We start from the raw sequence: 27,241 nt of genomic DNA on the forward strand, positions 1-27,241 counted from the left end.
TGCCTTTAGCACTGCCTGGTTTTTTATCATCTGAAAATTACCATCAATGACCTTCAAACATCATCAGAAATAAGAGAATCAGGACAGACCTCTCCAGAAATTCCCCTTCCGATAACAAAACCAAAGAGTATTTTAACTTAAAAAAACTTAAGTAACAGGATACTATAATCCATATGAAAAACTCACTGCACTTTGACAGCAAACTGCTACACAATTAAAAAATAATTAGCTTGGGCTTTGATAGTGCAGAGCATGAAGCAGGAGACACTGAGAAGGGGGCCTACAACAACACAGTGCTCCCCCGTGCACAGGCAGAGTCTTCACACTTCGTGCATACAAATCCTCATTTGTTCTTCCTTCCCTATCAGGTCTGCTTTTCTTTGAGACAAGTTTTTCGTTTTCAAGTTTTTATCTCCAAGAACCAGCTTTCTTTCACCTCTGCAAAATGTCTCTTCTTTAATGATTCTACTTTCTTCCTTACCATTCTTTCTCCCTCTCCTTTTTGGAAGTTCACATTCAAGTTTAACTTTACTCTAGTTAATACTTATATTCAAAATAACCACTGAAATGAAATTAAAGCACATGCAGGAGTGCTCACAGGCATAAAGCCTTTGTTATATTCATTTATTTCCTATATTTGTTTTCCTCTCCCTTCCATTTAAATTTAATTAGTTTAGGGAGAACAGTCCCCTAGTTAGTTTTCCACATTTTGAAGTTTACAAAATTTTTAAGAAGTGTGCTATGCTTGCCAGAGACAAACCCTACATATCCTACACTTTCTACTCTGCTGTCTCTGTTTCTGCTCTGCTGCTTCTATTTCTATGCCTACCTAGATAATCATTTATCTCTATCTCATGACAAGTCCCAGTCACGCATAAATATGACTGGACCACAAAATCCATTGACTTGTTCCAGGAACCACGTAGCACTGGATGGCTGGAGGAAGTCTATAAGCAAACATGGAAAGATGCTTCCTCTAGCACATTTCCAGCTTCCAGAGTCCATATATTAGGAACTTTCTGAGCCAGAGATCCTGGTGTTCAAGTAGATCTTTGAACTTTTTCTATGTGAATTCTATCTGATACTAGGAATGATATGCATACCACGCCCAAGAACCATCACAACTTTAGGTTTGATTTTAAAAGATTCCTAAACTGTCCTGCAACCCTGTCTACTTTCACAAGAACAAGAGGAGAAAGAAATCAAGCTGATCATCAACTGAGACTGGTACACAGCTCCTGTCACTGGAGAAGTTACATGGGAAGGTACAATACCGAGAGAAAGGCATGCCTTAATAGATTGATGAAATATAAATCTCGCTCCTAAAAACATGATTTTTGAGTCAATACTGCTGGTGAACACAATTTAATTTCTATCTGAAGGTGATCTGAAACCATATCATCTATAGTAATATATAGATAAACAGGGAGAATAGGAAATTCCTTGAGATCCAAGTGCAATTGAATGATTTTCTTCAAAATCCCAGTCTGCTCCAAACTTCACCATACAAAGAAATGTGCTACTGGATTGTCATGGCTGTCTCTCACTTTGAAACTAGAGGTCTCAAAATATCAGATTTCTTAAAAGTTAATTAAAAGCTATTTTTATTTAAATAAATACAAAATAAAGGCATCTTTTCATATCCACATACAAATATGTAAAGAAACATATAACTATACTGGCAACTCCCCTACTGTAAAAAGGCTGAAGCATACCTACTATTAACTATCAAGAGAACTCACAGGAAAAAAGGCAACAAATAACACAAAAATAGGAAATCTTCAGTTTATACCTTCCTAACTCCCAAGGGATCTGACCAGGAAAAAGGAATTAATTGAAAAACTGGCTTTATCTACTCCATTATCCACAGAACAACTTGTCTGTATCACAAAGAAATTCTTAAGAGCCACAGACCCTTATTAGCAATATCATGGTCTGTTTTCCCACTGTAGCTGCGCTACTTGCATTCTTTCTCAATTGAAAAGTATTTATATATTTTAAACTGCTTAACTGCAGCAGCTAAATAGAACACAGAAAAGCAGCAAATGTAAAGAGCATGCTATAGCTTTGGGGAATTACTGGGAACATACCTATCTTTGATGTGAACACACAAACTAGACACTTGTAAAAAAAATAAAATTTAACATAAAATTACAAAGAAAAAAGAGCGAGTGAACTGAACAATATCCACTTCAGATTCTCATTAAAAACCCTGTTTCCTCCATCTCCTCCATTGTTTTAAGCCTCGTGGTTTGGACTCCTGGGGGGCAGCCTGCATGAAGTGGTGTTTTAGACATTCCTCAGCACCATGTTCTAAGAAATCACTCTTGCTCAAGTGTGCTCTCTCTGTGTGTCTTCTCCACACTTTTAGCACTATTCAGGAAGCACTAAAATACATGCCTTGCCTTGTTTTTCAAAGCAACTTACTGAACACAACACTCCCCCCACTACCCCCAGTACCTTCACAGATTCCACGAAGGCCTGAGAAGACAGCTTCTGTTTGTAAAAAACCCTCCCTTAAAATCTTGTGCAGAGAGGCAGTGCTTGGTTTGCCTTCCCACTACTACTCCACCCAGCCCATTTTCTAAAAAATGCTTTCATTCTACTTCTTTGTGTTGTGCTCAATCTGATCTGGAGTTGCAGAGAAAAAAACGAAAAGTACAGAAACAACCCCAGCTACTTGTCTGAGTTTCAAATTCTCTGAGATAACCTCCTTATTCCTCCTCATCCTCACACACTTATCAGCAAAACACATGCTGTGCTCACGGTGCAATGGCTTCTACCTCCTTCATGGTTTTGCACGTGCAAAAATCCACACCTCCAGGTTTGCAGTAGAATGCAGATGCTGCCAATGTCACAGCTCACATGAAAGGCAGAGTAAGCTGAAGAGGCAGCCTGACCTCCCTCACAAGGCACCGTGGTACTTTCTTGTCTCCCTCTTTATGAAGAGACCTTAAGACTTCAGGGAGAGACAGCTCAGGTGGGTGCACTTTCAGAACTCAGGCACTGATACAGCCAGATGCCGGAGTTGCAGAAAGAACTTGTGCAGAAACAGAGAGGCAGCAGCTGAAGCCTAGAAAGCTCCCACAGGCATTAAAGGAATTTGATAGGGCACGTGAACTACAGAGGTAATGAACTCCATCTATCAGTTGTGGCAGCTGAAAATGAACGTAAAGCCTAGGCATCAGAAAACTCTTACTCCATACTAGCTGGCAGAAACAAAGAAAATAGCCTCTTGAAGACATCAATAAAATAAAGCAAAATGTTAATGGGAGGCTCCAGATTTGAAGCTGCAAGCATCAACAGGATGTACAATTTTCCAATTTAGATACTAAAGTTTTCCTGTATGGGGAAAAAAGAACATGCATGCCACTGCTACTCAGTGCAATTTCTATGACCATTTCTGCAAGATTACTGCAAGTTTTTATGATTATCTAGGGGTGGACAGGAGAGAACAATAGTAAAACCAAATTAATTCATGTAGTTGGAGCGTGGATTTCAAAGGATGTAATTATGCCAAACAAAACTCATTTATTGAAGGCCTCAACCAAAGACCACTGAATTCCACTGACAGAAGGTTCTCCTAGTAAATTCTGGGTTATGCCTTTTAACATAGAGAGTTGCAAGCTGTGAAGAAGTAAGGACAAAACATTGGCTGGGACTAACCAAATTATTCTGATACTCACCTCTGTGCCTTAGATTAGACGGTTTCAGAAGGACAGAGAAGAAGAAACTCACTGAAAAGGGAACCTGAATTTTAATGAACGCTCATCTGTTTCTTTGGAAATAGGGGAAAGTCCAGTATTCTCTCTTGCCTAGAAAATTTGTATATTCTCTTTCCCTCTATTTCTGCTCTCTGCGGGCCACATGCCCTGTTTCACCTACCTAAGAGAAATTTCAAGAACCAAAATGAAAAATTATTGAAGAATCTAAAACAGTTCCTTTCTCTCTTTTAGCCCGTTGAATTAAGTGCTTATTACTAGCAAGTAAAGTTGTAGCAAACTAAGAAGTGATTTAAAATCCCACCTCATTTTATTCTTCATTCAGTACTAATATTCATAAACCCCACTATTTATAAATTCCAATACTTATGTATGAAACTCATCATTTTCCTTAAGAAAATGGCATATAGTCCCTTAAGAATATTTCTATTTATAAATCTTCAAAACAGATTTTTACAGGGCTTTAAAAAATAAAGAACAAATCAACAAAACACAGAGGGGAAGAAAAATCCCCTGTATCTTCCAATTACATAAAATAGGGGAAAAACAAATCAGAAAGTGAATGTAGTAAGTTTTGTGAAGAAATCCATCTCCCCAGAAATGCTTTCTCAAGTTTTCTAATAAGGAATTACAATATAATAATATAAAGTTGCATTTTACATTAAAATAAAGCAGTAACATACTTTTCAAACAAATGTCTTCCAACTTCAGCATCTACTGCACTCAGTGGATCATCCAAAAGATAGATGTCTGCATCTTGATACACGGCTCTAAAAGGTTTAAAGAAATGTCAGTATCAGGAAGTCTTACGTTAGTCTACTACAGTCACTGGAGTCTGACAATTTATAAATTTTAGAAACAGCAAAAAAAACACCAGCCTGGCCAGGTTCACACGGGCCTTCTGTCCCCCGCTCAGAGTGGCTCCACGATCTCCTATTACTGTCAGGTCACCATTCGCCAATAATTCCAAGTCCTGTGAACAGGAAAACAGATAATTTTTTAAAATCATTTTAAATTCAAAGACTGACAAAGCTGTCTCACTGTAACACCTCTTATTTGAAAAGTATCAACAAAACACATTAAAATATAAGGTTTCATACTAAATGTAATAGCTGCAGTTACTTTATGACTCCATACTTTCAGCAAAAGGTAATTGAGAAAGCAGAAAAAAACAGACAAGATCCTAAAATCCACTTCTTCTACAGCTGTGCCAGAGGAAAGTGCAGTACTATCCTTACTTTTACAAGGAATATTTACTGGTGATTCAGAAAATCGAATAAAATACTGAAAAGTCTAACAGTAAATTTATTTGGTTTTATTAAAACAAAATTAGCTGTCAAAATAAAAATTGAACTATTATTGGTAAATAATCTTGTCCATGTCCCTAAAAACTGCATTGTTTTTATTCTTACTGCAATGTATTCAGGAAAAATAACTACAACATTCATCACACAGATTTGGATAATTTGGGACCTCAGGACTGTAGATAAAACAACAAAATTATACAGTGTTCCATGTCAGATTATTTTATTTTCTATTCAGGAAATACAGAAGTTTTACATTAAGCTACAAAACATATTCTGAAAGCCTCTTCACAGCTTTTATAAGACACATAAATTTGCCAGAAAACTATGAAAGCAAATCTGCCATCAGTATGAAGTGGGGATTTTTTAAATGCTGTTTGCTGTCTTTTGAAGTCATTAAAACTTTAAGTTTAGACAACAGCATGACTGAATATCAGCAGGGGATTCTAAAACTCTATCTGCCGAGTGTAAAAATCTTGCAAAAAACATTCATTACAGTAACCATCTGCTTTTCACCTGTGTCGCTGCTGACAGAAATATCATAACATGCTGCACAAAACCTTTTTAGCTGCCAAGCAAAATGTCTGTTTCTTGACAAATCTGGCTTAATCCTCTTCTCTATCTCATGTCACAAACTCCTTTGCACACAAACCTTTCAAATGTTTTTTCATAGAACTACTTGGGTTCAGCAAGTTCTCCAGTACATAGCCCCTAAGGTTCTTTTGATAGCTGCTGGCAATGCATAATACATGACAAATATGACATTTATTTCAAAGGAAAGCATATAGGGTATTTGCAAAACCAAAGTCACAAAGAGTGCTAGCTTGATCATTTGTTTTCTGCCTCTTATTGCGTTTGCACACACCTCTACCATAATACCAGTGAAAAGGGCTAAAATGTAATTATGAAACAAAATAATAGGGAACAGCTTTTTCCAAATTTGTCAGTGCTCCACGCATGCTATACCCCCCTCTAGTGGAAGTTTTGGGAAGTAGAAGAGGATGCCTTACACAAGGATGGCAAAAAATACACATTTGATAAGCAACAAGAGTTATATCACATGCTACTTACAACAATCAATTCCATATACTGTACATTGCAGCATGTACCACAGGTGTGAAAGAGCACTAAAACAAAAATAACGATCATGGAAAGAAAATACATAAAGAGAAAGCCTTACCTTTTTAAGAGCACAGACTTTTAAAACATTTTCATATTTTTCTTTCTCATATTCCTTGTCAAAGAGTATATTACTCCTTACAGTGCCAGAAAACACCCAAGGCTGCTGCGAAACATAGGCAATTCTTCCAGTAACATTTATCAAACCTTTGTCTGTAGGCAGTTCACCAAGCACGGCACTTAAGAGTGAAGACTGGAAAAGATTTTAAAAAAAATAAAGTAAAAATTATAAAGTTTGGTTGCATTAAAGACATCAGAAAAAATGAGCAGTGTTTACTGGCACAATGGCCTATTTCACCTTGTGTCTCAAACTACTGCTAACAGTAGAAAAGCACTAGAAGCCTTTTCATGCAGTCTTGAAGAAACACACAAAATACTATTTAGCTCCACATCACCTCCTCCCCACTCAGAAGGACATCAGCCTATTTTGACTGCCAGTAACCTGATGTGGAATGTGTGATTATACACATGAAGGAACTGTATATTTTCAGGCTTCTGATTTTCACATTTGATAGACTCAAAAGCCTCATGAATTGGTGTAAATATTAAGACTTACTTTTCCAGCTCCTACAGGACCAATCACAGCCAGTAACTCCCCTCGTCTGACAGTAAACGAAATTTGTTCAAGTGCTGGGGTTTCTAAACTCTGGGGATTTGAAAAAAAGTCAGGATTTCTCAGTAATTAAACATAAACCATCAGAATAAATATTCAGAAACAGAAAACATTGTGCATACATCACTATAAACTACCAGTCCACATGCCCACCATATTTTCAGGCATATGGTTTTTGCCTCCAGTAATTCACAAGCACTATTGAAAGACCCTCATCCTTCACCACGAACATGCAACACAGCTAAAACAGCATCCAAGGAATAAGGAGGCCAAAGGCAGCACAAGCAGGGCTTCCTCAGAGTCCACATATCTGGGTGGCAGCCTCGGAAACACGAGCTCTGTGCTGGCCACCACACCGGCATTCCCAGCCCCAGCACGACACGCTCAGCGACTCCGAGCACAGACAAACGGAGGGATGAGGCTCTCAGACCTCAGGAAAGACAGGGCTGTGTCTGCTCTAGTCAAGGCTCTATCCAAAGTAAAACCAGAAAAATGCCATTTGGTTTTACACATCTTAATCTGTATACTAGATATTCACTCATACTACCCTAGGATGGTCTCTTCAATATTCCTTTCTAGTATGCCTACCCTTTACATTATGGATGAGCTTATTTCCCAACACATTTTGCACCTCTTCTATCAAGGACACAAAAATGCCTACTTGTGGCAAGCAAGGATGCTCATGTCTTTACAGTAATTTCTAAGGACCTGGTGCAGCTCCCTCTCATTACAGCAAAACACCTTTGTAACAGAATCTGCCTTTACATGCATCTTTGGCCACACTAAGCATGACTGATACTAAAATATATGCATTAAAAAAACCCCAAACAAGTATTTCGATTAAAGGACCAAAAAAACCCCCAGCCTGAAGCTCCAAAACCAGAAGAGCAAGGTTAAGAATACCTCAAACTCTCTGGCCACCTTTTGAAGCTCAAGTGGCTGGAAAGGCCACCACCCAAACTCCACACAAAAGATGACACAAGACAAAAAAGTTCTGGGACTGCGAAAGGAGGAAGCCAGCAATTCACTTCAAATTATTTGGGGAGAAACAGGAATCCAGTGCCCACCCACCTCTCCGATGGCTGGGATCGCACACTGGTGCCAGGAGAAATGCCCGGCAGGCAGCTGGAGAAGCCGAGCCGTGCTCCCTGTGGGGGCTGCTGAAGCACTCTGCTGCCACTGTGCACTCCACAAGGTGGCACCAGGGACTTTTCTCCTTCCCCCTGCCCAACCCCACCACCCGCCCAACCAGCATCTGACCCCCAAGTGATTCCTCTGCCTGGAGTACACAGCTCAGTGGCTCACCCAGTGCTAAGGTCAGGAGAACTCTACAAATTTCTGGCAGCCAAAGATTTTCTTCTTTTAATACAGAGTTTGTAGGAAGAGAAAATATCTCTTACTAAATCGATGTCTACATGGAAAAAATAAAGCTTTCGGACACACAGGCCCTTCTTCAGACCTCTTGAGGTTGTGCTTCTGTACTCACAGAAGTGCAAAGACATTTCCACCCACGTCAAACATTTAAAAAATATATAACATAAGAGGCAAAAAAATTTACAGAAAGACTTTTTAGAAGTTTTTAAACTATTACTGCTATACTATACACTAAAGCAGTACTGGAAGTTGTCATAGAGCCTACACAAAAGTAGTAATTCAAGCAAACAACACAGCCACACCTAAGGGGCATGATATTTTTGCAAAATAGCATTCCTTAGAATTAAAGACAATTTGTCCTGAATTCATCACATCTATTTTTAGGCACTAAACTGAGCACTTAGAGCACAGACTAATATTGCAGCTAAGTTCACCTGACAGCTCATTACCACAAATGTCCCAGCTCTCCTGTGTCCTGTCAACTTGCTGTGTCTCTCTCTCACTTTCCTCCTTCTGCCTAACCTTGCATGCACTGTTCATGGGACTCAGCTATCAGAAAACCAATCTCATTAAAAGTGATTCATTTTCTATTGCTTTATCCCTCCAAACTGCTTCAGCACAAGGTCATCCAAACCAGCATTAACAACCATCACAAGGGAGGCACCAGGCAGAGAATGCAAGGACAAGAGGACACAAGAATGATCCCTTCAGGGGCAGCAACTCCTTAGGTGAGCTTGGGCAGACCTAACACATCCTACAGGCAAGAAAAATGGAAGAGTTCTGCCCACCTAAGGGATACAGAGATCATATACTGCATAGAAGTACTATACTACTTTGGTTTCTCATGTAAGGACTAAAATTACAAAGGATAAACTTGGCCTCTGTTCAAATGCTGAGATGGTAAATCTGAAGTTGCTCAGTTGAGCAGACAGACTGTTCTGTAAATTCAAGGAACATCAGTAAAAAGCTGTACTGAAGAATCCCTAGTTCCATACTGGTATCAGACTAGTCTGTGGTACTCAAGATAATGCTTGCCTAAGTAAAACAAGAGTGTGACCAGGAATTAATTGGTTTTATCTTTTGACACACGGTAGTACACCGTGTTATAGGCTGCCTTCCTAAAAGTGTAGCTAATAATCCTTTTCTTACTTCAAGTGATTTTGGATTCATGGGTTGCTTCTTGTTTGCTTTTTCTTTAGTATCACTTTTGGCACACAATCTCTAAAAAAAAAAAATTATCATCCTGCTGTAGAGTGTCTGCACAGACATCCAAAGTGTCTTGAGAAACCTAGTCAGGGTAGCAAGCTAAGCCTCCTACTTGACAAAGCATAAGGTATTGATATTATTCATTGTGCAACTCGCCTCTATCAGAACTTATCACTTTTTTCCGTAAGGAAGTCTATTAAATTATTTTACGTCATTATAAGAGTATATAATAGAAACTTTCTGAGCAGATCTTAACAGTTCTGAGAAAACTGTTCTCCCATGCACACTGCAATTAAATACCAAAATGAAAGTTACATTAACAGTTTTGTGGAAGGCTTGTTGGTTTGGGTTTTACTTTTTTTTAACTGAAAGGAAACCAGTAATTCCAGTCATGCTACCCTGCTTTATGTAATATAAACAACTCATGGAAAAAAGAAGTGTTTTATGGGTACCTTATGCAATCATTTCCTATAAACTGTTTATGGTAGTACCAAAGTCAGTTTGAGAAGAAAGCAAAGACTAAGCAATACATTACATTTTTCATTACAGTGTATTCACAATCAAGTCTTCCATATCAATTAATTTTTTAAAACTTGGTCAATGCCTCAGAAATATTGACACCACAGAGAAGTCTGAGAAAGTAAAGAAGAATAAAATAGCAATTTTCTTTTGGGCTGAGTAGCTGCAAGTAGGTAGATCCTCACATATGTTTTCACACCTGATCTTCCTTAGGACATAGAACAGATAGGGGAACAGGGTTTAGAAAGAGAAATATGTGATGTCTTATTTGCATTACATTTATATGCAAAAGTCATTTTTAGAGCTTCCAGCATTTGTAATGGAGACTGAAGTCTCTCTTGTGTGAGGATACTGGCAGGTTGCAATAGCACCAACAATTCATCACAAATTGCTGCTTACCATAGTAATTGAAGTTTTAAAACAGAAACAGTCAACCTTTTCCTTTCTTATATAAAACAGATATATAATAAATTTATCACATGTTTATTGTCCCTTTTTCTAGCCATTTTGATGAGTTTGCTGCATTTTAAGTAGAAAAAAGTTCAGACTGTGCAGCTGAACAGTCTCAAAATACAGAGCAACAAATATGTGCTGATTCATCTCTTAAGCTTTCAAATCTGTTGTGAGAAGTATAATATTGGACTGGTTCTAGACTAATGGACTGTTCAAGCATTTAGTTCAAAAAAAAAATTCAACAAATTAGAAAAAAAAGTCACACAATAAGGCCCACCTTACTGAGCGCTCAGCCCTTAATTCCAATTTGAGTACCTCAACCACACTACAAAGCTGCTTAAGAAAAAGAGATATTTTCCCCGAGGAACACAAAGTTTTTCATTTAGTATAGTATCAAGAAACAGCTGGTTTTAAATGCACTTGATAGTGTTTTCAGTACTATTCTACAGTTAGCTTAACATACTGAAAGGATTCTGAAAACACAAAGGACAGCATACAAAATATCAGCACACTATACAGACACACACTGAATTTAGACTTAAAATGCTGGCTGCACCAACATACTTAATATGTAACTAAATTTACCTTATCCCAATAGCAAGTCAAATCTTGAACACGAAGAATGATATTTTCATTACCGCCATGCAGTTGTGGCTTGAAGTGTGAGACCTCATCAAGCATCAGAAAGTTCTGCAATAAAAGAAAAGCAGAGGATATTGCCTAGAGACTGAGAATGGGAAAGGAACACAAACGTTTTTTGAAAGCAGCATACAGATCATTAACTACGGGGTTGGAAAAAACAAGCACAGACTGATCAAAGAATTACATTTCCAAAGCAATGCACAACTACAACAGTGCACCTCTAGCTAGCTCTACCTCCCAAAAAAACTCCAGAAGTGCAGATTTAATAGGAAAAGACTCTAACAATCACCTGCTCAATAATGAATTCCAGAAAGAAATGGATCCTAAGAACTGTCCTGTCTTTTCCTTGAATCGCTAATAACTTTTAAAATTGTTTAACTCCCTCCTTCCACGCAGAAGAGGTGAAACCCTCACTGCAACACCACCTCATTCCACTGCTTTGATGGCAAAGGTTTATGTTATTTCACTGGAGGAATAATGAGGACACACAAGCAGCTCTCCACTGTCTCTATTAAGCATTCTTCAAGATACCAAGAGAAGGCAGAACACTATCTGAATGTTTCCTCATTTTAAAGTCCAGGATATTAACAAAAAAAGAAACCTGCTTACATCTGCGTAACTGGCTCATTGCACTTTCACTACTGCACTTCTATTCTGTATTACATTGCAGTCAGCAAACTTTTCCTTCAATTTCCATAAGCATGCACTTTGTACCATAGCCACACTTCTACCACACCTTGCCTGATGCTAGATTATAAATAGCCTGAACACATTTAGAAAGGAAAGGGGCTATTTCCACAGAAAACCTTCAAGGATAACAACTACCACAGTTTTACGACAAAACCCAAAAAATTCTTTTATCCTTCGACTCACAGAGTCTAAGGACCTTAAATAGACAGCAGCAGACAATATTTTGGGAAGAGAAGGAATGTCCCAATCATGGAAGCCAAGACTGGGTAATAAGTACTTTGCTAAGAGTTTGCAGATGTGAGATAGCTGCTGAAGATCTGGAGAGCAGTAACTAAGAGGAAGCAAGAGGAGGATGCCAGGAGCCATGGGAGGGCAGGGTGATTACTGCTAGGCTTTTACAGGCACAGAGGAACTGCTCAGACCCCAGCTGGTGGGCACTGCTATGGAGTGAAGTGAGAAGCCAAGCATTTTAACACAGCACTCCACGTGTACAACACACTCTTGCTCTGTTAGCACCAGACATCAGCACTACCAATGCTCATTCTCACTGAATTTGACTCTTCACTCCAGCACTGAAAGCAGCCACAAGACAGAAGCTGGGGCTCACACCTGTCCTTCACAGATGGCAGGGTACTGCAGTGTGAAATGTGAATCCTATAGCTCCCATCTGCCTGCCTTGTTCTTCAAATCCCAATCCCAGCATGCCTGCATATCTGTACACACATTCCTCTTCAGAAATGTCTACAACAACTCTTTGCCATGCACACTTTCTCCTACATCTCAGCCCACCCTACAGCTCATGTCATGTTTTTCGTACCTGCATACGCAACATGTTCAGTTTCCAAAACAAGTTATTTCATCACAAATCCCAAACTGCAAAACCATAGTCAGGCTGCATTTGTTGGTGGCATTAAAACAAAGGTCGAGCAAGAGAAGGAACCCAGAGCCCCCCCTGCCAGCACGGCTACCTTGATTCGGCGGATGCTGATCACCGACTCGGACACCCTCTCCACAGCCGAGGGGAAGAACAGGGTCACTGTCAGCCTCACTGCTCCGTACAGGGACACTGCCACAAACACCTTGCTGGCTGAGATAACGTTGCCAAGCAGTACGTATGCCATGAAAGTCATGAACACTGTGATTTTGCTTGCCACGAAGAACGAGGCTAAGTTCAGTCCTCGAAGGTAGGAGCTTTTCATAACCATGGCAATCTCCTTCCTAAAAATGCAAAACAAACGAACCACATCAATCTCTCCCATTGCTACCCTACTGCTACCATCAACAACAGGATGAGGGAAACCCCCTCTCTGGATTTTACTTTCATATCCTTTCTTCTCCCCTTGCATCACCCCAACTCATATGCAAACAACTGTGAAGAAAATATGTTATATGGTAAATAACTAAACAAAACCAAAACCAAAACCAAACCAACAAACCAAAAAAACCTCAACCCAAAACAAACCAAAAAAAATTAACCAGAATTTAAGAGGCTTGGAAATTCAGAGGAGAAATTCATTATTTTAATATCTTTAATAGCTATAGCAAACAGTTATTTTTCAGAGTCAGGAAACTAACGTACAATTTTTTTCTTCCCTAGTCCAACTAGTATTTTAATCCAGATTCTACTCTGCTTCAAATATTTTTGGGCTGCATGCAATAGCAAAGAGGAAAAAAAAAACCCTATAAAGACCAAGCATCCACAAACTCCTTATCCTTCCAATATCAAAATCCAGTAGAGTTCAGTCACAAAACTCAGGACAAGACCAACACATACTCTGCAGTCAAAAACAACAGGGCAATTTCCAGAAGATCAAGAGTTCGTCCATGGCCCAAGTATCTGCCATTATTCAGCTGCTGCTCCTCAAGCTATATCATAGGATTTAGAGTAAGTATTCCCTTTCATCTCAGTCTAAATCCTTCCCAATTTGGACCCTGCTCCTGGCTTCTTTTGCTCTAGGAATTCTGATTCATAAATTAAGAAAATACTGATCTGTGAGGCCAATTGTTCTGCCAGTCATTGCCCAAGCTAAATAATGATTGAAGTACGGCACAGACACATAACTCTCCCTCCAGCAACTGAAAAGCTGCTGATGTGTTTGTTTATTCTCAATTTCCATTTCAGTTAAATTGCAGTTTCCACTTCTAAAGACTCAACAAGTCCAATCCTCAAATGCTACTGCACTACCATGTTCTACAATGTGGATGCTAGCAGGCATACCTCCTTATTAATATAACCATTTTTCTTTATCGGGAGAGCCACAACAATTTACTCCTTCCCCATATATTCTACTTTTTGTCTACTTAATATTATCAAATACAAAACACCAAAACGATTCCTAATTTCTCTTTTCACATATTTTGGCAATTCTTAGGGAAAATCCTAATCATTTTAATCACCTTCCACTTGGAACTATACATTAAGATTGGAAACTCAAGTTGTGATTATACAATGAAGCTGTGATTATAATTTGAAGTAAATTAAGTAACCATTTAATGAAGAAAAGGATGTAGGATGCACTACTGGAAAACTAGTTAAGCAACTTTCCCACTGTACTTGCCAAATTGGCTGAACTGACAGACTTTTAAAGAGTTTCAAAGACTTATTTTTTCAGCTTAAGGGTTCATAATCTCTGATCTCCTCCGGAGTACAGAGAGGGAACATTTGTATATAAACTATTTGAATTTGGTCTAATTCAATTACTTCTACAACCCTGGATGGAACTCCTTTCCCACCCTTTAATAATCCTTAATAATTCTCTCATCATCTGTAGATAATCGGCAAGTTTTTTGTGCTACTCTCCATAAATACCCGATAAATTACGGCCTACCTGCAGGCTGTATATAATATATTACACTGTTTTGAGGCACAAACTTACATAAAAGAAAACTAATATGGACAGACACAAGAAAAAATGAGCAATAGAGGAGTTCAGATGGCATTTTATCCACTATCAAGGGCAAATGTGGAAATACTGTACAATAAATCATCTGGCTAAATTTAAGACTTTTAATTACAGTTTTCCACAACACAGTTCAAGAAAGGAAAGAGGACTCAAGATGTGCTCTGGAAGGTCTTATCTCTTTCCAGCATTAAAAAGGAAGCTTCTACTCCTAATAAGGTGCTGAACTTGGAAATCCAAAATTTAGTGATTTGAATACACCCACTGAGGAAGCTTTCAATAAAGAAATATCCTCTCTGGCTCCATGCAAGGCAGTAAAGTGCCCATCATTGAAGTAAACATTCAATCAGCGCAGGATCCTATAATCTAACAGAGGAAACAATTATGTGCATGGGAAGAAACTTCTCAGGGAACATTTGCAAGTTTGCAAGCCTGCACATGGATGTAAAGGAAAAAGATCCTTTAAGAAAAATATTTCCAAACTAAAACATTTAAAATGAAAAAGTCAGATAATCTGCAGCAGGATAAAAACCTCCTATTCATATGTTGGAGAAGGACATGACATAAAAATCTGTTTATAAGAAATATGCACTCAAACTCCTACAGTTAACGTTTAGCACTGAATGCTGTTACAGTGTCAAGGAAAAGGGCAAATACTGACTGAAAATCAACTTTATTAATATGTTTAAAGGTGATTCAAAGAATCTCTGAAATAAAATGTCTTACAGTACCTTGTACCAAACTCAGCTGGCCTTGCCAGCTGAATAACAAGGGAATTTCTGATCTGCTGTCTTTCTCCCTTCCACCTTTCCCAGGTGGCTTGAGTAATAAAATGCACAAAAGGAGGATGAAATTGCTGCATTACAACTGCTACATCTTATTAGTTATTCATTTTGAACAGAACCATTAGAGGAAGCATAAAATAGCCTGAATTACTGAATTTTGGAGGACTTTTAGATTTTTTTATTCCCTTAGAATGTATCTTTGTTCTTCCACTCTTGCTATGTAAAATTAAAAAAAAACCACTCAGAAAGTGCAAGCAAACTGCATTTTAATGCACAAAATAAAGCACTTATTCACATGTGAAAAATGGAAAATGACACTGGTCATACATCAAGCTGTATCTTTCCATGATTACCTTCTGAAACCATCCACAAGTTCTGCAAATGATTTTTCCCAAGCATACATCTTTATTATCTTCATACCGCTTATCACTTCATTCATGGTCCTAATCCTGACATCTGTTAGGGCAGCTGTCTTGCTTCTGAAAAGAGGACAAAGCAAAAATTCTCAGATTCCATGAAGAAGACAATTTATGATCACATGACACATTTATGAAGTTTTTGCTTTTATTGGTAAAGACGATTCACAAAACTGTAATTGCATTAAAGGGTTTTCCTGAAGACCAGCACGTTAAAGCTGACACACAGCAGGCAGACTTGGTATGTTTGTATTCCTGGTTCTCAGGGAACTGAGAGCTGATTCAACGCTCAGAACTGTAGGTCAGTTTGTGCAAACACGCAGTATTCCTTAAACAAAGTATCTGCTGTTTATTGCGTTTAGAACTAAACAAAAATCAGAAGATTACTTTAAAAAGAAGATTTCAAAATTCCAAAACAACCACGCTTGTCATAAAGTCCTTTTGATGTTGTTAAAGAAATTGGCCTCATTTGTGACTTTTTACGATTAACTGTAGTTGAAGCAGAGATTACTTAGTATATGACCTGTAATTCATTAGATAATCTAGATATGGCTTCTTTTAAAAATAAACACTATTTAAGTATTAATTGTAATTAACACTAATTTAAATATATCTATTTTAGTCCCATACTATGTTCGCACTGATGGAAAAAATGGAAAATATATATAATTAAATAACAAAGTCACAGTTTTAATGAGGAAAAAACATTGAAAGTTTGAAGTCACATAATGAATGCATAAACAATGCTAATAGATCCTATTACAATTCTGAATTCATTCATGTAGGCAAACACTTTGCACATGGAGAGGTATGGTAGACCTTATTTTGATAAAACATACCTTTACCTGCTAAATTACTTATTTTTGCATATATCAGATTGCATATGAAAGTTAAAATTCAGAGATCATTAAAAAAAATTCATATATTTTTAGAAGGGGTGACTGGGCTTTCTCAGCTTAGCCTGTCCCCAGTAAGATTTCTCTGATACACTGGAAGAAATCACCATAATTAAAGAACGCAAGTTGAAAGAATTTCAAGCACCTACTTATCATTTTAAAAAAGCTTCTTGGCACCAGCATTCCATAAATGTTAAGATGGCTGAAGCAGGGTATTAAAAAAAAATTATACAAGGGAACTGACAAAAGGCATTTAGAAAGTTGGCCCTAGTGCAGTCACAGATTCTTAATAACACCAAGGAAAATAACTCAGCCTAAACCAACCACACTGACATGGAATGAGATTATCTTTGCTACTTCATCTTTTCCTTTTTCAAAAAGAGACAGTAACAGAAAAACAATTCTTTAAAGAAAGTAATAGCTCATCATTTCTTCCCCATACACACACCACCACTGGAAAAGGCAAAATTAGCACGTGCTGCTCATGTCTCTGTGGCAGCAAACCATCCTCACCTACAATCCTGAAAGTCTCCTAACTTCCATTCAAGGCTTGGTCTCTACATAATACAAAGTCGAAGATGATAGAAAAATAATAAAGTTAACAGAGGTTTCTTTTTTAAAAATGGTGTGAATCAAAAAAGGCTGTAGTTATCAAAACCAATTTTTCAGTTTTCCTGCTAAAATGTCATCATAGCATCCATCCTGTTTCAAATTGCTTTAAAATGCTCAAGAGGTTGGACAAGTGGTCTTCTTATAAATTTTTTTAAGTTACACTCCCCTACTTTACAATAAGCATATTTTGTACAACTTTCTGTAAGACTTTCTGGCTTTATTCCAGAAGCCACAGGCTCAGCGATATTGTATAATGGCTTCAAGTACACAGACATCCAGTGCATCAATGGTAAATTTCCACAGAGAAAGACATGTCCCTGGTTTTAAAAATACTCAGTTCAGAGTACAAACAGATCAGTCCAATACATGGTCACATAGCATGTCAAGAGTGCAGTAAGAAAGGACCTGAAAACTTCTCGTCTGAGAAGACCCCTCTATGATATTAAAAACCATTCTAAATTAAGCAAGCTACAAAATTCCTTTTTGCTTTCACAAGGCATATTTGGTGGGTTTTAATTATGTCTGACACCGCAGTTAGACACAGTTTTTATCTTCAGGAAAAAGGACTTTAAATAACAATACTACAGTTGCATGACTGAGCAGTGAAAGTGTCGAGCTCTTGTGAATAAATTACATATAAAATGGCCTTCAGTCCAATAATTGAACTGTTTCTCAAATAATATATTAGGTCATGTGTATTTTGCAAAACTTCTCATACTTGTGTAAGTAAAAACAATCCTGCAAAGCACAGTGGATACCATTCCACAGGACACCAAATCCGTATCTGCAAACTCTCAGCGCACTGAGGCCAGTGGTGCATTGTGAACTGGTGTGCATGCGTGCTTACACGACTGAGTCACAAGAACAAAGCTGAATAATAGCACAAATTAACTGCCACACAGAGCATGCTTGGATTTCAGCAAAAGCTGTAATCCTTAAATTACTTCTTCACAGGCTGCTTTCTTCAAATCCATTCCCAGCAGCTGCCATGTGAACACACTCATCATTACAGATCTAAAATCTATTCCAGTTTTACCATTAACTCCTTCTGTTCATTGCACATTTCTGTTCACAAGGAAAAAGATCTGTGCACATGGAGACAATCAGAAGCTTTTCTGGTTAACGAATTCCTTCCCTTGCACTGCATCTAAACCAAGATGGCTATTACTGAATGGGTAAAAAACCCCAAACACTGTTACATGGCCACTAATTAATTTTTAAAGTACACATCTTCAAGAAGGAGATTTTTGTCACCCTATTGCCTGACCCTGGACAAGTCTGCTAATCTCTTTGTGCCTCAGTTTCCCATCTGTAAAACAGGATATTAAAGCCTGCCACCATGGATAAAGCACTAGCTAAGCACGAGCTGTTTTAATTATAGAATCAAACCTGAAAAACATAGAACTAATGAAAAACAATGAAGTACCTTGATTGTTATGCATGCATCCAGCACATGCAGTGAAAATACACATCTAAGAACATATGCTAAATGTTCTACAAATAGGCTTTATCATAAAAAGAAAAGCCCTTAGAATTTGACAGAGAACTCTGAATGGATCATTATTTGAGAAACACCCCTTGAACATTATTTGAGAAGCAGCACATGGACGTAAGGACTGAAGACCACCACAGTGGTTACAAATTAAGAGGTCTACAAGTCATTTTTATTTTGTAATTCTCATCTCTCTCTTCACACCTCGCCATGCAACAGCAATGCCAGGCTCAGTATGTCTAGAAAACTTGTCTTGAAATACAACTTGAAAAAAAAAACCCCAGTACTCTACTTAAAGAAATTTTATCCAAAGAGCTAAAAGGAACCCATTCAACAAAAGATGCAAAGAAAGATGTCTAAATACTCCTAAGCATATGTGTACAGAGTAAAAGAATACAAAAATATTTCCAATTAGATATAAAAGCCTTTTATAAAGTCATAATGTTAAGTCAAGTGTGCCTAATTACACAAGAAACAGAAAACTTGGATGCAAGAACTTGCCTCAACAATCCCATCAGAGGCACGTCTCGCTGGGGATTTTTAGGACAAAGTTACAGAAGAACAAATTAAATTTCTCTGATAATGAAAAATTTCTCCAAACTCTTATCTCCACAGCCTAGAACCATGCCGCTGGAAACCTCATAGCTGGCATCAAAACCACCATGATAAATTTTTCTTCCCTTCTCTCTCAGTTCCTTCCCCTTTTTTCTTTCTGTGTCTTAGTCATGGAGGAGAGCGAGCAAGACCTTTGAACAAGAAACTTCCAGAGCTTTCTGCTGCAACTCCTGTGTCATCCCAGTAAGTCACACAGAGCAGGGCTGACTACATCCCCTTTGGAGTAAACCCAAGGATCTTTGGACTCCCCAAGAATCCCTGCAGGAAGGCAAAGCTCAAGTTTCACCATTCTATGCCACAATCTACAGCAAGGTAGCTACAGCAATAGCCAGTCTCTTAATGTACTGGATAGCTAATGAGTAGCAGATATTTTCAGCATGTTTGTAAGACAGACCACTTCAAGTCCATAATCTGGAATTCAGACATCTCACATTAGCAACTATAAAAAAAAAAATAGCAAAGATAAAAGACACTGCAAAAAATATCACCAGACACAAGCTGATAGTCTGCCCCCACCCAATATGAACATTTTAAAGCCCAGCACAGAAAATAGCTACAACCCAAAACATGCAGCCTTACCTGAGGGAAGAAAAAAGCCTCCCAATGCAGGTCTGTACAGGAAGAAGAATAATCAGAACTGCCATTCCTGCAAGACATGATGGGCCTATTTCCATCCAGAGAAGTACTGTTACTGCTACAGCTTGAAGTGGTCCAGCCCACAAGAAGTGCAAGAAAATTGTTACCTAAACAAATAGTTAAGAATCAAAAATTAGCTTTTGATCTTAGCTAACAAATTAAACCCCTAGTAACATTTAGGAAGTACTTCTCCCTGTGGCAAGACCAGGTTGGACGGGGCTATGAGCAATCTGCTAGTGGAAGGTGTCCCTGCCCATGGCAGGGGGCTGGAACTGGGTGGGCTTTTAAGGTCCCTTCCAAAACAAAGCAGTCTATGGCTAAGAAACAACTAGAAGAAATGTTCATTAGAAACATTTAATCATAAGTTTAAAACAAAACTTTCTTAACTCCAACCCCGCAACTTCTTCAGCCCTTTGGAAATAGCTGTAAATACTTCTTACTTGATCAAATTTGTTCACATCATTTGACAGCAGGTTTACTATTTGACCAGTGGTAGTTTTCGCCATAGCTACATTACTGAGACGAAGTGCCTAAAAAAGTCAGAAGAGTCTCAAATTATCACAGCTTATAGAGCACAGTACACCTATACACACAGGACTCAATATATAAATACAGTACCGGGGCTAAAGCTGAAGGCACATCTCAGCTTTTGCCTGAGAGCACTGGGGCCTTAGATAAAATGAGGGTTAGACTAAATATCCTGAACAAAGTCTCAGAGAAAAGAGTATTAAAAAAAAAAAAAAAGGTCAAGGGAAGGACTGTGAGAATAAAAATGCCCTAGCTATCTTCATGTCTGAAGTGATTAAAAATAGGAAAATACCAACACAGCAAGTCACTAAGCAAAAGAGCTGTAACTTTCCATGTGCATTGTTCTCCCTCTCACTATGAGCATCTGTACAAAACAGGAACAGAGAACTCCACCTGAGGGCCAGATTGAAGTCAGAACAGTGTTTGGCCAATTGCAAGAATTCTGTTTTGAATGTGTTATCTGGCAGAAGGCAAAAACCCCTCAAGTTATTAATTTTAGACTGTCTTTGCAAGTCAGAGTGTTCCTTTACAAATCACTAACTCTTGAAAAACTGTAATATTTCTGAATTATACAAAATTAAGTTTAGCACATGCTATGAAAAACAAGAGTAAATACATGTACAAGTATTTTATAATATAATATATACAATACTATAACATATAATATATACTTATAATACAATACACTTACAATATAATGTATAAGTATTTTCATACATTCATAAAAAGTTAATCAGTAGAAATTAGTATGTGTTTATAAAATATCCCCCCCAAATCACATACAAAAATATGCAGTCTGAACCTTACTGCAAAGACCCAAACTGAAATTGCACGAAAATACCAATAATCCACCCTGCTTCCTTCTAGACCTGCTAGAAAGAAAATGCATGTTTGCAGCATAAGTTTAAAAAAAAAATACAAAGCATGTTATGTGTTTTTCTGTACAGAAATAGTTCACTCCTCAAAAACACTTTACATTTTTAGGCAGCACACATCACTTCTCCCTCTCCAAACATTATTAGGGTTCCTTTATGACCAACAATCAAACTTGACAAGCACTGACTGTTTCAAAAATACTGTTCCAGTATTTTGAAGCAACTAGAAGAACATCAGCCATCAAAGTACTATTCAAAACATAATTTCAAACAAGGTTCCTTACATTTCTTGCACCTCACTTTTGTGTTAGGAAGATACTGAGAGAATCCCAACCCTAACTTCATTGAAACCAGCAGGTAGAAGCTTTTAAAACTCCACTATGAAATCCTCTGACATTCCAAAAAGTAAATCTAGGATACTGGGTATATGAAAGATCAGATTTAATTATTTGAGAAAATTATTGCTTCATTCCCTGTCTTAAGCCACATGTCTCTCATCCACCTGAAATCCCCTGGGCAGCTGCCTGCTGCTACCATGTTTGCTCCACTCTACACATTAAGGTTGGTAAGCTCTGAGAAAAGCTGTTAGAAATCCACAGATCATAGTAACAGGAGTTCACATGATGCATGTTTGGAGATGTTTCCCATTAGGATGTGTTTACAGCACCTGTTGTACAACATACCTGCTGCCTGAGGTTCACCTGAATCACCAGAAGACCGTGCCAGTGCCTTGCTAGCGGCCCATGGCCGGGGTCTGTCTTGGACCTGCCACACAATCACCTTTCTGACTTCTTCCTAGCTACTTCTACACAAGCAGCAAACCCAGTTTTAACATGACTCTATGAGTCCAGTGCATGTTGACCAAGACAATCTCAGGAGGAACCACACAAGCATCTCAGCCAAAAGAAGGGTGCTCATCTGTGACTGATTTATCTTCCTAGGGAAGAGGCAGCCATTCCCATCATCAGTGGCAGTGTAGTTTCAGTATTTCCTTGCTCCCTTCTTGGTTTTGATTCTTTTTTAAGTGAAACAAGCCTTGCATTTTTCTGGCTAAATGGAGCTGTCTTGACTGCAAAGTAGCAGTTTTACTTTCAAAACCAAATTCTACCAAAAAGCCCTGCTTTGGTACCTTCCTCTTTTTACTACAACTGATACATAGCCCCATATGAGCTGAGGAAAACTAACTCCACCCCACTGACCTCAAAGAACTTCTAAAAGCTAAGTCCTAAAAAAAAAAAAAAACAAAAAACAAAACCAAAAACCAGTTTCCCAGAAGTAGCCTTTGATTTCAAAACACAAGATTCTGAGACGTCAAGAAACAGATTTCATTTTCATTTTTGTTACGAATTTTCTATGTGCATCACTAATACTTCTTACTGGTAACAAAACTTCTTAAGAGTTTGAATACAGGGGTTTTGGAAATTAGATTTGAACTTTCCAGGAAATGAAAAAGGGTCTAAAACTTAAGAATTATGAACACTCGAAGTTCTCTATTATGCTCTCTTATCCAATCTATTTATCCTTACAAATCCAAGATTTTATTTTCTACAGCAATTAACAAACTGCTGGTAAATAAGCACCAAAGTTTCTCTCAAAAGCCTCAAAAAGAGGTTAAAGAGAAAATATGACCTATTTATAATCAGCACATAATGAAGACAAATTATTAGAAAGGTTTATCAATGTTCTGCTGTTACCTCAACCCTCACCCTCAGAAGTAAACATGAGGGCAGATTAATTTTCTATTTAATCTCATCTCTAGAAATTAGGGTGCATATTACAAGTATTTCTTTTCTAGGCTGCTAAGCCAGTATCAACCCAGCAACAAACACCATCACTACATACATTTTTCATTAATTTTGTTTTGATAATCAGTTTGGTAAATTAATACCTTAGAGAGATGTTTATGTACAAGAAAGCATTGTACCATGTTAGAGCCAAGTTCCCAGAGGATCCTTTCCAAATTATCAAAAGAGTAAGAGAATAAATGTGTGTATGAAAAGTAAACGCCACTTAAAATGGAGACTTTTTACTCTTCTCACTTTACTGCTTTGTCCAAAAACTTCTCATGACCTATGCCAGTAGTACAAGTGTTTGTGTCAAGTTGATGGTACCTATGGTTAAATGGTTAAAATAATGTGGATTTCTCTACATTCCAAAGAAACTATACAGTCCGGATTCTTCAATTAAACTTCTTTGCTGAGGTCTGAAATTGCAGGTCACTATTCCAGCGGCACTAAAGATAGAAAGATGGGGCATTTTCCCTTCCAGAATTCTCAGCAGAGATTTTCTGCTTTGAAGCAGACAAAATCACAGTTTGGGTATTGCCAACAGCTTCAGAAGAGTGAAGCAGACATTTACAACTGGGTTGCTTGCTGCCCAGAGCACATCAAGGAGAGCACTTTCATCCTGGATGTTGCTCAGCTCCTTCCTATGTAAAATCTCTTGCTCCACTTTCCCTCTGACAGCAGTCTCAACTCTATCTGTAGTTCAGGACAGCTATTTCTTGATCAGGACACAGAGACAGCAAAGAAATCCTGGCTCACTTAACATACATCCCTTCTCACATTTCACTAGTTTTAGTGGAGGGCTGCAGTACTCCCACAGTAAAACCAGTAAATGGTAATTAAAAACTCTTAACTCCCTGCCTTTAGGATTCCACTTGATTCTGAACAGTGTCTCCTCTGCCTGCTCCTCTCTCTCTTCCCCCACCAAACAGGAGGGATACTAAAGGTGAAGATGCCAAGCATCCCTGGCTGCCTGGAGGGGGAAGTAGCTGTTCCACAGAACTGCTGCCACTCCCAGAGGGAACCTGATGGATGCCCCAAGTGAGAGGAGCAGCCTCTGATCTGCAAAGGAGACAACTTGCTAGCTCTACAACACTGATGGAATAAAATATAAATACATCCCACCATTAACTACAATAGGGGTGGGGGGGAAACCTAGACAACGAAGCAAATCACAGGAGACTGAGAATGCTGCAGCAGAGGGGGACATCCGAGCACCACGTCCTCTCTTGGGATCAAACTGCAAGGCTGAGCAGCTGCCAGCATGCCCGGGGAGCTCTGTCCCTCTCCTACTCTATGCCTCTTATAGCTCCAGCATGAAACACTTCCAGGAGCAATGGGGAGGCAAAAAAACCAGCTCCTCCAAGACTTTAGGGCTATTTAACTCACCACCTTCACTAGGCAGGCCTGAAGCTGTCATTCACACACCTCAGCACCAAAGAGAAAGCAAAGCCACATGTACACATCCCAGGCCTGACACGATCTGCATGCACTGGGTCTCTGCAAATGAGTAACTTCAGGGAACTGCAAGCATGAGCATGTTAAATAACTGCATTTTTAAACTCCCCTAACAGAACAGCAGCCAAATACAAAATACAGCTGAGAACAGGTTTGCTTACCTTGCGATAAATCATGTGACACATAGCTACCCTCAGCTTCATGCCAGCGCGCTGCACATGATAGAAGTACAGGTGGTGCATTATAGCCAGAATAAGCGTGCACACAGACAGAGCACCTGTGTAGCAATATGCAAAATTCAAATTTACCTCATCTGAGGAATCATAGTTTTCAAAATAATTAATAATTTTTCCCAAAAAAATTGGTTGAATTATTTTGAGGGTTTCCTGAAAGAGAAAGAAGGGGGAAAAGTATGAGTAAGTTCATATCACACCGTGCTAACCAAGCCCGTAAACAGGCAAACAAGAGCCAAGAACTGCCGCAAGTCACAGCCCTTATTATTTTGTCTTTATTGTGCTCTAAGATGTCAATCTAATTTTTATCAACATTTAATCCAAAAGAAACATGTTCCACATTAAAATTAGCTAGAACTTCAAAGAGAATTCTCTCAATTACCGAAAAAACCCCTTTGATGTTATAAAAATTGCATGAGTATGTATTACACTTCCATTTTTTTAAATGTCATGTGTCCCTTAGAGCCACTTACAGAGAGCAAAAAAACCTCTTTCTATTGGGCACCCCACTCAGACACATAAAATACATATAAGCCTTACAAAGCAAGTCAGTGGTTTGCAGTGTCTCAAAAATAATGCACTGAAGTGACTCTCTGTTCCACTTCCATAATCCTGCAGTTATGTGTCAGTTTGTCAGTCTCTACAGGGCTATAGCTCTGTTTTATCTTTCCAAGAACATTACCAGGTTCCCTGAGCAGTCCAGGATGAAGTCACCAGTACATGTCATGAAATCTAAGAGGACAAGTTTCACATTGCTGTTAGCCAAGAAGTAGGTCCTGTGACATTTTACACCACTTACCTCAATCATTGTGAAAATTCCAAAAACTAAATAGGATTTCCAGTAACACAGAATAATGGCTTTTGTTAAATGTGGTGTTTTTCCTCTCTTTTTTGCTTTTTGCACCTCTTTATCCCAGTACCTGACAAACAAAGTGCAAATATGTTGGAGGGCAAAAGTAAAATCACAAGGCATTTACCTAGAATAAAACACTTCCAGACTAACAGCCAGATTGTCCTGATCACCTTAATAAAATCGACTAAAACAAAAGGAGTTAAAGATCATGTCTTCTCGTTCACATAAACACTTGGTACTTAGTATTATAGGCCTATTTGTTCTTGGTTAATCACACACAAGTCACCACTGTTGACTATTATCACCCTTGACATATCTGCTGATGAGGAACCCTTCCTTTATTTCTTCTCTCAGTTCAGCCAGTCACCATGCATCTTAATTAAGAGCCTATCATCATATGATCTTCTGACCATGGACTAAACTGAGGCAGCACAGTGTCTTTATCTATCCAAATGCCCTGTGCTTCCCCAGAGAGGTTGTGATGCCCAGCCCTTTCTCCTGTCTGGCTCTGTCTTTTTTCTACCACATGCTTTGATGAGGATTTTGTCACCCAACACTCTGCACATTTTTCTGAAGGCGAGAATTCATCAGCAGAGTGGCAAAGGCCTTTCCATTACCACATGTCTGCCCACAAGTAGGACACAATCTGCTCACATAAAAACCAAAGACAGTAATAACAAGCATGACTTTAACAAGAAAGTATCACAATTTAAGCAGACTGCTTAAAACACACTGCTGTCCGACAAGATCCTCCCCGTTTCTTCTGAAGGCTAAGTGTTTTCTGCCAAACCTCTGACCTTGATAGTTTGAGGGGTGAAATGAGTCTAAGGCATGAAAGCCAATTATTTTGCAACAAAGCACAAAAGTTCAAAGCATACAGATAAGGATACAATTTTTTATTTTTGCCTTCTTTTTTTTTGTTACAAGAATTACAGAGTTATTGTCTACATGCTTTGAAAACAGAAACTATGTAGGTTCTGTGGGGTTTCTTGGCTTGAGAGAAAAGACTACTTCTGTAGGCAGCTATTTATGAATTATATTCTCTGCTTCTTGGTCACTGAAGTCCACTGAAGAATTAAAAACCACTCATTTTTTTTCTTCTACCATTTCCTGACTCATCTAAGAGTGTGCTTTTACTATAAAAATCATTGGAAAAAATCCATCTTCCCCTACAGCCAAGTCCCTGAACTGCTTCAAGACACAACCATGGAATTTGGCAAAGCTCTCCAGCTACAAAGACATTAAAAGCAACAACTCCTCTGAGCTTATCACCAACCCTCTTTCTTCTGTTAACTTATCCAGAGCAGGATGATGTCAGACCGGGTCATCACCTTTCATCTCTGGATTCTTTTTGCTTCTTGAAGAGTCTCTCATCCCAATCAAACTATCAGGAAAGTCCATCTGCTCTGCCTTCCATGTAAAGGCAAGAAACAGCAAGGCTACACTTTCTTAATAC

The 27,241-nt window shown here is 38.4% G+C and overlaps 1 protein-coding gene across 3 annotated transcripts in view; it reads right to left on the reverse strand.

Annotated features, from left to right (window-relative positions):
• The window catches only part of ABCC4 (ATP binding cassette subfamily C member 4 (PEL blood group)), a 140,233-nt gene that overhangs the window by 98,957 nt on the left and 14,035 nt on the right, over positions 1-27,241 (reverse strand). For 2 of the 3 annotated variants that reach the window (XM_063392306.1, XM_063392308.1), the window contains exons 3-13: positions 25,732-25,852; positions 24,861-25,085; positions 20,495-20,584; positions 19,998-20,161; positions 15,741-15,866; positions 12,671-12,920; positions 10,956-11,060; positions 6,762-6,851; positions 6,207-6,398; positions 4,601-4,695; positions 4,406-4,492 (exon numbers count right to left, since the gene is read on the reverse strand). In XM_063392306.1, coding sequence (XP_063248376.1) covers positions 4,406-4,492; positions 4,601-4,695; positions 6,207-6,398; positions 6,762-6,851; positions 10,956-11,060; positions 12,671-12,920; positions 15,741-15,866; positions 19,998-20,161; positions 20,495-20,584; positions 24,861-25,085; positions 25,732-25,852 — 1,545 coding nt within the window. The remainder of the gene's footprint in view (positions 1-4,405; positions 4,493-4,600; positions 4,696-6,206; positions 6,399-6,761; positions 6,852-10,955; positions 11,061-12,670; positions 12,921-15,740; positions 15,867-19,997; positions 20,162-20,494; positions 20,585-24,860; positions 25,086-25,731; positions 25,853-27,241) is intronic. The other variant, XM_063392307.1, reaches the window with a different exon arrangement.

Source organism: Prinia subflava, chromosome 3 (assembly GCF_021018805.1).
Source record: "Prinia subflava isolate CZ2003 ecotype Zambia chromosome 3, Cam_Psub_1.2, whole genome shotgun sequence".
Classification (NCBI taxonomy): domain Eukaryota; kingdom Metazoa; phylum Chordata; class Aves; order Passeriformes; family Cisticolidae; genus Prinia; species Prinia subflava.